General features: G+C 38.9%; 1 protein-coding gene and 1 long non-coding RNA gene across 23 annotated transcripts in view; one reads left to right on the forward strand and one right to left on the reverse strand.

Annotated features, from left to right (window-relative positions):
- Positions 1–5,222, reverse strand: part of FTO (FTO alpha-ketoglutarate dependent dioxygenase) — a 231,319-nt gene extending 226,097 nt beyond the window's left edge. For 2 of the 6 annotated variants that reach the window (XM_048316432.1, XM_048316435.1), the window contains exon 1: positions 4,707–4,976. In XM_048316432.1, coding sequence (XP_048172389.1) covers positions 4,707–4,745 — 39 coding nt within the window. In that variant the 5' untranslated portion in view covers positions 4,746–4,976. Of the gene's footprint in view, positions 1–4,706 lie in introns of all 6 variants that reach the window. The other 4 variants (XM_048316433.1, XM_048316437.1, XM_048316434.1 and 1 more) reach the window with 3 other exon arrangements.
- The window catches only part of LOC125331968, a 51,132-nt gene continuing 42,494 nt past the window's right edge, over positions 4,902–13,539 (forward strand). For 15 of the 17 annotated variants that reach the window (XR_007206295.1, XR_007206302.1, XR_007206303.1 and 12 more), the window contains exons 1-4: positions 4,902–4,975; positions 6,420–6,579; positions 9,154–9,245; positions 10,018–10,162. This is a non-coding gene — a long non-coding RNA (uncharacterized LOC125331968). The other 2 variants (XR_007206304.1, XR_007206306.1) reach the window with 2 other exon arrangements.

Below are 13,539 nucleotides of genomic sequence, written 5' to 3' on the forward strand. Positions count from 1 at the left end.
GACATGCACTTCTTAATTAAGTGGGTGATGTTCTAGTTAAAACAAAAAGACAACCCTGGGCCATAGCTAAGATTAAGCATAGGCTCTTGCAAAGGAAGCTCCGACTCTTACCGATGTAAAGGCTTTAAATCACAAAAAATAAACCATCTAATAGTCTGTATTCAATAGTAAGTAGGAAGTCAGGACACAGACTGATTTGGATTAACACATTTTCAGTTATAACAAGTAATTTTACAGAGGATTAGTATCTTGATGGTCTGATCAATACTAGGCACTGCTGCTATTACAGATGAAGAGAAAATTACCCCTCCAGTAATAAAGTGTGTATGTCTTGGTTCTCCTTCATTTGCCAAGTCCATTACTGTAATGGTTCCAGCATTAGCAGCTGAGGCAATTTAAACAGCAGGAAGGTGATGAATTTAAAAGCAAGAAACATTTGCCACTCACTCTTTCTTGTATTTTATTCTGCATATGCAAGGCTTCTACCTGACCATTTCCAATATACAAATCATGTGTTATGTGACTATCAACACTATTTCTTAATTATTGTCTCATTAATAATGGGAAGGTCCAATAATGTGATTACCACAAAAATTGCTACTGGCATATTGGTTGCTGATTCTGCTAAAACTTGCACACCGTTTACCTAAGCAGAAATATGACATGACAAGAAGCTTATTTAACTGCATCTAAGCTGTTTCATTAATTTTCCTAAATATAACTTCTAGAATAATCTAATCTGTCAATTAGAAAAATTTGTTTTGTTTGGGTCTTTCTAATAATGTTTTTTATCTTAAGAGGTAGAACAATAACTGGAAACAATAAATCCATGTAATACTAGAACAAACCACGGCAACAGTGTTAAAGTTTTTAAACTTCATTGTATGGTATGGGCAACATCCTTCAGCATTAATTCTAAAATCAAACCCTTAATCATGCTTTGAAGTGCTCTGAGAATACTTGCCTAATTTTCCCTGGGCATTAATATGCTGAAGCAACGTCATTTACCTTGTAAAGATGTATTCTTTTGCAGGCAGAAAAAATGAGGATGATGCAGGAAATAAGACTTTCAATGATATCTCAGCCAAAACACTGTATATTCCCTTTTTCTCCTTGTAAATAAAATACATACAAAGCTTTGTGTTATTTAAAGCTTTCTATTTCCTTGCCACTTTGTCCAACTTGTCTCACAAATGTGACACTGCATATGAATATCTTTGTAAAAGCCCATGTGAATATTCAGATATGTGCACATTGATGCATTTATTATTTGTACAGCAATAACTTTATTGGATTGGGGTCCCAGCTGTGCTGGGAGCTGTACAAACATAACAGTAGTGTCTGTGGAATACATTCTCTGCAGTCAGTATTCACAGTAGTGTGAATTAGCATAAACAGCTACATAAGGTATTTGTGAACTGGGCTTAGTGGTCTATTCTGAAGACCTATCAAGGCAATACCTTTACTTTAAAAGAAAGTAATACTCCAGACTAGCTGAGTATCTTCTCTTTCACATGGTGATGACACAAGGTGTTAATATGCAAAGAGTGGCAAGAGGAAGCATATACAGGAAATAACCAGAACTTGGCCTCTGTCATACTGAAACTTACTTTAAAAAATCCACTTTGAGTAAGTAAGTCTTGACAACATAAAGTCTTACACTAAACTCACCTGTGGATATCAATCAAGATAATAAACATCCTAAAAGCAGAAAGCTTTCTCCCCAAGTCTAAAAGGAGGAAATAGCCTACTTAGATCACCAAATAGGAGATTTGTTTGATTTTACTTTACATGATACATTTCTACACCCAGTGAAAGAGAAGTGACTCTGACCAAGAGTGTGAAGAAAAAAATAATCAAAATAATTATAAACTGTATTAATTAAAACTGAATTCTAAGCTAAAACAAACAAGCATGAACAAACCCCCAACACGCTGTTTCATAAAAATGCCTTTTCAGCTAATGAGCAGTATCTACTCTAACAGCTCTGGTTTTATGTTCAGAAGTAGTATTTGCTATGGGGAAGACCTGGCTTCCAACAGGTTCAATGGTGTCTTTAGAAACTTCAAAATAGTTGTGTTTTCCTGTCCACTTAAGACTCAGAGAAATATTCTACAGGACATTAGCATGCCCAACATAGTGTTCAGAACAGATGAGTAGTTAACTTCTGGCTATGGTTTTCCTACTTTTTTCAAACCCTCTTCCCAGGAATGAATTTGCATCCTCCTCCTGTTGGGCTTGGAATACCAAATACTAGCACAAATAATTTTATTTCTTCTACACATTTAATCTTACTCAACCCAACTGAGTGATCTGCAAAGTGGAAATTACTGTTTGACAGCACTGCACTCTACAGAACTTCTACCACATGTACTTGGAACAGAAATGTTCTTCTATACAAGCATAAATCAAAACTTGCTATATACAAGAAAATTTGAGCCAGAGAACAGCTTATCACATATAAGAAACATACTACATAATTACAAAGCAAAGGCCAATCAGTGGGATTCTGATAGACAGCATTTAACTGTATACAATTATAGCAAAACAAGAACTTTTATTCAGGATTTAATTCTGGAAAACAAGAGACATTGCCAGGAGACACATAATCCAAACCAGCTTCTCTACCCAACCACTTCCCTCTCAGTAGTAGGCCTCATAAATCTTACTCTCCAGAAGAGGTTGGGTTAACCTCACTAAGATTTGGTTTCCTAAAGAATATTTTAATCAGTACCTAAATGGAAGTCTTGGCAGAACTACTACAATAAAGACACTGTTCCTTTGTTTTCAGCATTTCTCAGGTGAGCAACATAAGCTAAGAATGGCTAAGCCTATGGACTGAAGGGTGACTTGGAACACTGACAGGAGCCCAGAGATTACATCTCCAATTAAGCTGTAGAAAATAATCAGCATGAGGATGCTTCCATGGGGAAAAAAAAACACATGTTCCTTCTAGCATATCCCCCCTTTTCCCACTGCTGCTTTCTCCTTTGGAAGCCATTATTCTAAGATGTTCTACAGGTTCATTTTGCTTCACTTCCAATATACTCGGCTTCTCTCAAGTAGTGCCCAACTTACTACATCCCCCTAGGGCATTCTATGAGTAGTGACACCTTTAAATTCTCTGTAAGAATCTCTTGTTATTTTTCATCCTTCTCCCTGTGTGCACCCACATCTAGTCGTGTCTATAGCAGTACTCTTGTTCTTTACCTCAAGCTTTTCTCATACATTGCTCTTGACACCTCTTCAAGCGCCTTTCCTCCTACCACCTTTGCCAATGTAGTTCACAGCACCAGGCCTTTACCCCCTCACACATATCCTTGAGTGATTATCTTATCAAGGGCAATTACTCTCCTAATGCCAATACATGCAAGACCCATTGAAAAGACAAAGGCCCTTGGATGAACAGCACAAATGTACAGGCTAAAAAAGTATGGGTTGAGGGTTTTTTTGCAAGGTATTTATACTGGATGGGATATCTGCATATGTTTTGACATATATGGAAAGGGCAGAATACAAATGTAACACTGAAATTGCTGTCTTTCAGCAACTTGGGATAGCAGAAAGACTAATTACAAAATGACCGGGTAGTCCTTAAGGAGTTGTTATGAAACTTACTAGTGCAAAGAGGGTCTAAATTTTTCTAGTAAAATACTTAGTTGCAAACTTACATCAGACCTTTTCCCTGCCTCTACTGTGAAATAACTTTTAATACTGAATAGTAAATTAATAGTAATACCAAAACCAGCATGTTCCCTGTTCAGGTGTATGAGATCACCATTTTCAAAGGCATTTTCTAAATTTATAATGGAATTAGCCTTCCTTTCATTAACACCACTAATATCAGCACTATGCTTTCAAACAAGTCACTTACTGCTTCTCAGTACTACTATTTTGTAAACAAAATCAGTAGAAGTACAACAGCCATCAAGAGCTGAAGTCAAATATTGTACAATGTAGTAAAACAAGCCCTTCAAAGGCACTGAAACAGTAAACATTCAGCAATCCTGTTTGCTTCCACAGACAGTGAAATAACATCTTCAATGTAAGCATGTAACAGCATTGTATCTAAACACATGAACAAGAAAAGAAACATTATAAAGTTCGGGCCGTATAAAAGACTTTAAAATGTTTATTTAGATCAGACTTAGTGTTGAGTACTTCTAAATTTAAAAATTAAGGCGCAATTACACAGTGCATCATTTAGTGAAATGATGTTTCGACAAAAGCAAACATATAGTCCTTGCATAATTTTTTTCATATACCACAGAACTCTCTTTTAAATTGAAGTATTTTGCCCAGATGGCACACGCCTTTACCACTAGCTCCTGTTAACGCCGTACAAGGTACCCCTCATTCAAGGCAGGGGCGATCCGACATTTCCAGGGTAAGCAGACCCCCCTGCCCGGGCAGCCCCGGCGGAGCCCCTGGGGGCGCGGGGCGGTGCTGAGCACACGCGGCCGTGCGGAGCTGCCGCCCCGGCACCCCCGGCTCTGTGACCGCGGCGCCGAGCTCGGGGCCGGGGCTCCTTCGTCTCACAATGAACTTCACGGCGGCCTCGGAGTCCCCTCGCTCGGGGCTCCAGCACTGGAGCTACCAGAGCTCCGGTGAGCTCTGCCCCACACAGCCCCACGAGCGGCGGAGAGAGGGCTAGCCACGGGCACACTCCTCGGGGCTGCGGGGAGCAGGAAGCAAACGGAAGGTACCTTCAGTTCTTTCTCCCGCTCCCCTGCTCTCCTCTTCATGGTGCCACCTTAGCCGTCCGCCCGGAGCGGAGCAGCGCCCCAGGCACCGCAGACGCCCCGCGCAGCTCCCGCCTGTAGCTGCCGGCCCGCGGTTCCGCGGACAGTGCGCGGCCCCGCCCCGAACTCCAAGTCCCGGCAGGCCCAGGGCGGCCCGGAAGGGGAAGGGGCCGGTTGGCAACAGCGGCAGTTGCTAACGGAGCGCTGAGAGGAGCTTGGGGCTGGCGGGGGCTGTGAGTACGGGGGGAGCTTCTCCTCCTCTTGGCACGGCGCGGGGAGGACGGGGGCGCTGGAGCTGCCCGGGGCTGTGGCGCCGTGTCCTGGAGCGGGCGGCCCCCGGCTGGGGAGGCGAGGAGCGGGGCTGGCGGCTCCCGCGCTGAGGGTGGCGGTTCCAGACTCGAGAGGCTCCTCGCTCGGTGCCCATGGGAAAAGGCTGGGAGCCTCAGCGTTTGGTTAAAAGTAGCCCTGTAGGCCTGTGTTTTGTACCTGGAAAGGCTGCTGGGCTGAAGCGGGAGCTGCGCCCCTGTGCCCGAGGGCGGGAGCACTGTAGGCGTTCCTTCGTGAGGCAAACTCTGCCTTCCCTGCGACCCTGCCCCTTCCAGCCCTGTCAGTCACCGCCGGGACTGGCGCGGCTGAATCAAAATTTGAGAAGCGCTTGTAAAATACATTGAAGGTTGTTTCGATTTTTCTGTGTTAAAGTTGGACTTACAGGTCTGAGAGATGTTTCTTCCCTCAGGCAACAGCAAGATGTTGTGATCCTGTCTCCTAATATCTTCCATGTTTTCTCTTTTTTTTTTTTTCCTGTCCACATCCCAAAACACACAGCCCTGCAATAGATGATATTTGAAAGATGATATGTGTTTATATTTCTACCAAGTAATAAATGGGATTATTTTAGGTTACAAGCCCAATAAAGTGCAAACGTTTATCTTTTAAGGACTCAATAGAGGGAGAACGTTGTGATAAGCTAAGATAGGTGGGTGGTCCCTCTCACCTCCTTTTCTAAATTCCCTCTACCAGAGGAGTAGGATTTTGTAACAAAAGGATCGTCTTGGCCATGTCTGAGACTCAAATTCAAAATCCATGTTGAAACAATTAAGTTGTAATTTTTATGATTTCACTACAAATCCCTTCACTGGAAGTCCCTTCTAGCCCCACTGGCTGAGAACTTCTAAAAAAAATCATGTAATCCCCATTCAATTTTGCTACTTTTGAATGATATTGGTACAAAAGTACACTTCTGTGAGTTACATAAGAGTCTGAACCTAAAGTATTAGTCTCATTACTGTCTGGCCTTGTATAACAGTACAAAGTCGTGTGCAGGTTTTCTGTAGTAAACTTTCAGATACAGGTGGTGACAGAACCACTTTTGTAAGTAGTGAAGTGTAAAACAGAGTTACAGTTTCTTTAACTTCAGTAACTATTGAAAATTCTTCCTTATACCTAACTTGAAGTTCTAATAGGTTAATCCCAGAGATACACAGAATATTCCTCTATTTGTATATTAAGTTCTTTTGTCTTATTTTTGAGGAGCAGTATGTGCTGAAGTGATTGTAGGGTATCCTTTCTTGGGAATAAAACCTGGTCTTAAGTTTTTGAGGTTGAGGATGCCATGTGGATCTGTCCAGATGCAAATACAAATTTATATCTCTCTTCCTTTGTTATGCTTTTTTTTAGGAAACCTGCACTCTTAAGTGTACCATCACTTTTGTAGCAGTGTTGCTGTACAATTCTGTCAGATGTAATCGCTTTGGAAATGCTTTCAAAAGTAATATGGAATGCTGTGGAGAAATCTCATGCTTTTAGAAATAACGCTGGAACTGGACTGCAAGGAAAAGTAATTTTGTTTAAGTGTTTGTGATTGACACGGAGATAATATTCAAAGAGGAACTGTAGCATATGTAGCACATGCTTTGATGTTTGAAGCGTCCTCTCTCAAAGCAGCAGCATAAATGGTGGTTATTAGTGATTATTAAAGACATAGGTATGTAACTAATCAGGCAAATAAGTTGCCAAACCAAATTCTAAATCTGTAATTGTATTTGGCCTCCTTAAAACCAGGAGGCATGTTTGTACTATTTCTATCCAAAACCACTGTATCTAATAAAACCAATTAATATGGTTGAGTTTTTTATTTTCTTTTTCTGTGGCCCAGGACAGAAAAGATAGCTGAGTGCTTAATTTCTGTCACTTTGTAATGGAATTGAAACAATTCTTCCTCTTTGTTTTGAAAATTTCACCTTCTAAGTTTTCAGGACACTTTAGATTTAAAGTTGCTTTATTTTGTCACTTCAAGTCTTGTCATGTTGCTAGTAAACACTGGCTTTGTGTGCATCTCTGCTATGGTATTTTGCTTATAGCTTAAGTATTTCTGTGGTTTTGTTGCAGTCAGTAATGGATTACTGCTGACAAGAGTTTTTTGTTTGTTTATTTGAGTGACAAGCATGTGTTGTTTTATCTCTGTTTTTAAATGAGTAGATTCCTCTCATACTGATGATAATAGGTAGATATATCCATAGCAAAGTTTCTTTAGCAAGTAGCAAATAGTGAAAACCAGTAATTTTTGTCTGTGCCTGTTACTATGCTAGAGTTTCTGAAGCCTGATTTTGATAGATCACAATCATTGTGGAGTCGTGCTGATAAAATACTTGTTTAGCTCTTGATGTCTCTTGAAACTTGCCCAAAAAAAGCCCCTGTCATTTTTGATTTGTGAAAGCAAGGACAATCACATTCTAGAAAGACATATAATGGTGGCATCTTCTCCTTGCTACCATTGTGAACCAAATTTAGATGATTCTCTAGAGGTAAAATGTTTCTATTTCCCTTTGATCTCAGTTGCCGTAGCCGTACTGGTAGAGGGACATATAACAGTAACCACAATAATGAACCTAGACCTGAGTGAAGTCAATGACTGCAGATAGAGCTAATTTAACAAATTACAAAAAAGTTTTCAGGATTTTTTAGAAGTAATGCAAAAAGAGCCGAGGATGCTGAGGAGCTGGATTCCAGTTGATGTGTATTTGTCATTGGTTACCAGTTGTGCCATCGGCTGCGTGGTGTGGACATCAGCATCACAGAGTAGTATTTTCTGTTTCTGTCACTGACAGCATTGAAACTGCAACCATATTGCAAGTCTGCAAGTGGGGATCAGTTCATTTCAATGGTCATGACAAGGAAACATTTGTTCCACATGGAAGAAAAATGTGTTCCTGTTTATTTATAAACAGTGAAGTCTGGAAATAATATTTTATCATAAATTTTAGTGATGAAAAAACCAAAAGATTAAAAGCAAGGCTGACTTGCTGGAAACTAAATTTCCATTAAATCCCTTTTGTTTCTTTAGGACAAAGCCATAAGGAGACTTATTTATGATGGAAGAAAGAGATAGCTTAGGCAGCACTTTTGATTATGATCGAATTAACAGATATTTCATGGGATGTCTGCTGATCATACTGTGTCGCTTCTGCCCTCTAAGGCTCTAGTAGTATCACCGTTGATTTCCTAATGCTTTCCTAGATGTTTTTGTATTGACTAAGGATTTATATCACCCAAAGAGTTTAACAATGGTTTTCGGGGGACTTCATGTCTCTCCTCGTACTGTTGTTTCAGCATTACTTGACTTTGTGACCAACGTGTAATTTTCTGCACCAGAAGACAAGAAAGAAACAGCAGTTGTTAACAAGTATGTTCATGTATTACACCAAAACAAATGTAGTACTTTTTCACATTAATACTTTCCTAATCTCACTATGTCATGTAGCTAAGCTTTCTGCTGCTTCAAGATAGAATCGTGTTCAGATTTATGAGAATCATTCATAGGAGAGTCTCTATCTTAAAAAGTAATTGCTTATATGACAGTGATAGAAAGAAGACTAAGAGAATGCCAGGCAACACTGGAATGACTTCATAACCCCTAGCACCTGTTTCAAAGAATTCCATTAAAAATGTGGAAGATGGCGTTACTCACCTACCAGTTGATGCCTTAAGCTTTTACCTCCCTTAAAATGAACAAACAATTTAAAAACCCCCAACTAAAAAAAAAAAAAAAAACAAACAAAACAAAACCCACAGGTCCCCTTCCCATGTCCACTTGGGGATGCCTTAGCCCAAAGATTCCTGAAGACAACAGAATTAGAACTTCAGAAAGCTGATTGTACATGTATTAAATACAATTGGAGCTATTGTACAACAAAGGTGTATTTTGTGGATGCATTAAAACTGGCATAAAATTAAACTTGAGAGTTTAGATTGTCCTCTGAGCAATCCAGTTGAGATAGGAGCATTCACAAGTCTATCTTTTCAGTGAATCTGCCACAACTTCTTCCTTCATTTTATGTGGTGTATTGTTCATTCTAGTCTCAGTTTAAATAACAGATGAAGAGGAATTTCATTTGAATTTGGTTATCCCTAGATAAACCATGCTTGTTGCAGCTGATCTAACTGTGGGGGACCTGCCTGTGAGACATACAGGTCTAACTCCAGCTGGAATTGAAGGATTACAAGGTTTGTACCAGCTGCTATTTATTACAGCTACAGACTTTGATCAGTGGCTTTAGTTTCTTTCTAAAAATGTTTCTGATGTTGCCACTCACAAAATTAAGTTCAAATACCATTCAAAATCTGGGTTAAATTGTGAAAGATGCTGTGACCCATTCTATGTTCAAGTTGCTTGTTATAACAGCAGAGTTGCTGCGAGATGCTAAAAAGTGGAAATGTCATTGAGCTATAACATTCATCCTTCCAGAGGAAAGAGGAATTTTTTGCTGAATTGAGGACAAGGACAGATCCATTTAACAAAATGGGAACCAAAGTACTATGCAATTCTGCTATGTTACTCAGCTGCTATTAGAATGGAACAACTGGGCTTAGTCTTGTATCTGACTAAACGTAAAGAATTATGAGAATCTTTTCAAGCTTCAAGAGAGTTTATGTTAACTTTGGAACAGATTAGAAAGCATCTCTTTGGTATTACTTATTTTTAGATAGTATCTTTGACAGAACCTGGTTACTTGCTAAACTGTTACCTTTGTGTTGTCTAGTATGTAAACAGGTTGCTGTATAATTTTAATTGCTTTTTTTTTAATCTGTAAGAGGAAGGAAGAAGGAAGTGATTGAAATGACAATAAATCTAAAAAAATTAACAGACTCATACAAGTGTAAGATACAAAATTACTTGAAAAGTTGGGGGGTTCAGTATTTCAGAGTGAGTTTTGACTTTGAACTACATGTTGTTGAATGCATTGAAAGTAATTTACAGTTGTCTTGGTTTGGGTAGAGTCATCAACTGCACAGAATGTAGAAGCTCAGCAAGCTATGTAACAAATCAGTCAAGAAGAACTGGAGGACAGATTTCTTCATGTACATGGTGATCACGTCTTACTCAAGCAGCATGCAAATAAGCAAGAGGAGAAAATGAAAAGGTATGGGGTTAATACTTTTATTTTAGCTTACAGTAGTATTTTTGTCCTTTAAAACATCAACAAATTAAAAATGCTGATTTCTCTGGGCGCTTTTTAAAGCAGTAGCAAAAATCATTCTTTGGAATTAATTTTTGTTTTAATTTCTGGTTGTGTATGTATGTCTTTGTGGTGGACTGTATTAGATTTCCGTATGGAGAGGCACAGCACTGTCTGTCACTTTGGAGCTGCTACCTTGGATTCAGAGCTATGCTGTCAGAGTACAGCAGGTGTTCTGGGAGCTGTAGAAGAGGCTGTAGAAGCTTAATGTTTCATCAGGAATTTCATTCTAGAATCAAAATGGTCTATACAGTAAGATTCCACCCATATTTTTGTGCTTCTCTGGCCGTCAAGAAGTTGACTGTCATCTACCCTTTAGTCTCAAGTTGAGCCAGGGAAGGTTCAGGTTGAACATTAGGAGGAATTTCTTCACGGAAAGGACGATTAACCTTGGAATGGACTGCCCAGGAAGGTGTTTAAGAAAAGACTGCACGTGGCACTCAGTGCCACGGTCTGTTTGACAAGGTGATGTTCAGTCAAAGGTTGGGCTTCATGATCACAGAGGTCTTTTCCAACCTAATTGGTTTTGTGATTCTGTGATCGTTAATGTACCCGAGGAACTTCAGGCTTATTATTAAACTTCGTGCTGAGCTGACAAACCAGTCGGGGCTCAGCAGAACTGTTTGTGGTGCTACTGCTTTGCAGGAGGGCTAATTAATCCAAAAGCACCATGACTGTGTGCTCACACTGTGCTGTACTTAATAAAATCACACTGCATCCAAGCAAGGTGTGGCTAACAGATTCATAAATGGGCAACTGAAAATATTGTCTCTGTAGATGGGACTATTTCATTATTTTTTTAAGTCCAAAGCATTTTTTCCTTTTGACTCAGTATTCAGTAAGTCAGGAACAAATTGACCAGCATGACATAACTTCCATCTTTTTTGTCAGGCTGTTGTCAAATCTAAGATGGTGGAACACATGAATTGTTTGCTTATTCTAAACAGCATTTCCTGTGTTTCTCTTAGATGACTTACCAAATGAACTCATCATCCACTTAGATAGCAATACATGGAATGTCCAAATTGGAATACCTGAATTAATACTTTATAGCACAGAAAATAAAAAATACACTGTTTGCCAGTGAAAAAACTTAACTCCTCAAGCTAAATTTCTTTTCCAGCATTCCTTGCCAAAACCCTTTTAACTAGAAGTTTGGAATGAATTTGCAGTAGAAGAACATTGAAAAAACTCCACGTAAACAAAAAACCTGCTTACAGACAAGTAACATTCTGTGACATCCTGAAGTTATTATGGATTTTTTTTTTTTGTTTCACTTTTGTTCTTTTAAGTAGAAGCTTCTGTCCACAAGTATACAAAAAATAAAACAAGCCCCTTTAAACAAATGAAGTGTGTCCTTATTTTCAGATTTCTTTCTGGACCTTCAAAAATAGATTTCCTGTAAACCAGATACAGGTCTCGAAGATGTGCAACCGACTTTGTAAAGTCTTGAACTTGTCTCTCTCATCAAAGCCACCTTGTCTTTCTTTATATGCCAAGTTTTTTGCATTCACTGCTGGGTATGTTTTCTGTTCGTGCATGTTACATCAGCCCCATGTGCCCTCTCTGCCTTTTGTTCTAGCTTACAAATGTTTATCAAAACTAAGGGAAAATCAAAGGTACAACTCTTGAGATACCAAAAGCAAAATTTGTATCCTTTTAAAGACAGATGACAACCATACCCTCTGTATCTAATTATATTCTGCAGCTAACTGTTCCTTCTCTGAAGCACACTGGTATTACTTGCCAAGTATAAAATTGAGTATGGTAATGAGAACTGTTAAGTCTTTTTTCAAAGTACCTTCTTAAATATCTCCACCTATATATTTTAGCTACTTTAGACATGAAATATATATTTAAATCCTAAAATACTAGAAATTGTATATCATTGGAATGTTGCATATTATTAGCATTCTTTCAATAGTTGAATGTTCTGTGGAGTTGTAGCTTTTATAGTTTGCCCCCCCACATCCCAAACCTGTAACTTTACTTAACAGCATGCAGAGGTTCCTATATAAGGTCATGCGTTAAAAATTACATTTAAGCACCATATGGAGTAAATATGTGTCCTCCCTTTACTAACCTTAAATGATAAGCCTTAGGAAACTGTTATTTGTCAGTGCAATAAAGCAGATTGCTGCACAGTGGTTTCAATTATCTTCAAAGAGTTCTTCACAGGCAGTAATAGTTATATCAAAACCTGAAATTTATTATTCAGGTTCTGTGCTGAAGTCTTCACAGTGATTATGTTCCTTTCAACAGAATGCTTTTTATGCTGACTTTTCACATTCTTTTTCATCTTTTTATTATTTTCCCCAGAATGACCAAGTTAATACAGCTTGTTAATGATAAAAAAAGTCTGAACAGGTTGGTGGCGGCCCCAAGTGGCTGGGTCAGGCCTGGAGCTGGAAGAAAGGATTGAGCATTGGCAAGAAAGAGTTCATGAGCTTGAGAAACAAAACGAGAGCCTCCCCAGAAAACTCCTTTCAGCTGACCAGCAGCTCCAGATTCCAGGCCATAGACCTTGTCCATACAGCTGTGTTCAATCTTTTATTAGCAGTGGTCTCAAAAAAGTGAGAGAGGCTGCTGGTATGCCAGAGCATACAAGGAAAGGTGTAATTCACATTTATTAAAAACAGTGGTTTATATCAGTACCCCTAATAATTGCTTCACTGTAGCAAGTCCATACTCTTTTTTTTCATCAGTGGGCAATGCTAGTACCTGTAGGCAGAAAGATTGTTCTTTCCCCTTGTTCTTGTATTCATTTATAATAGTCATGATAGCTTGTTTGCCTTTGAAGTCCTTATTATGAGAATCCACAGTAGTCAGGGTTAAACAAAAGTACAGATTTGAAAAGAGAGTAGCTATCAGGCAAGTTTTCTAATAGTTAAAATCATTGGACTTCCTTAGTATAACTTTCTACATGTTAAAGGGTTATAAAAGTAGTGTATGAAAAAGTTTAGTGTTGTCATGTTATAACAAAGTTTCACATCTGTCATTTGTTTGCACATGTTTTTCCTTTTTTAATTTCAAGGTTTGTTCTAGTCTCTTGATACATATGTGCACAGTACTGCAGACTTGAAAAATCTATCACACATGTGGACTTTGAAAAGTAAATACTACAATGCAGCCATCTATAATGGTGCTTTTTACTGTCGAGACTTACTGCTTAAGGCAGTCTCACTCTCAGTCCTTTACTTATTTAGTTAGATTTGGAACTCACACTTTAAAACTTTCGTAGGGACATTTGTAGTAGTTGTACTCAGTTAACTTATACACTG

The sequence above is a fragment of the Corvus hawaiiensis genome, chromosome 12, assembly GCF_020740725.1.
Source record: "Corvus hawaiiensis isolate bCorHaw1 chromosome 12, bCorHaw1.pri.cur, whole genome shotgun sequence".
NCBI lineage: Eukaryota > Metazoa > Chordata > Aves > Passeriformes > Corvidae > Corvus > Corvus hawaiiensis.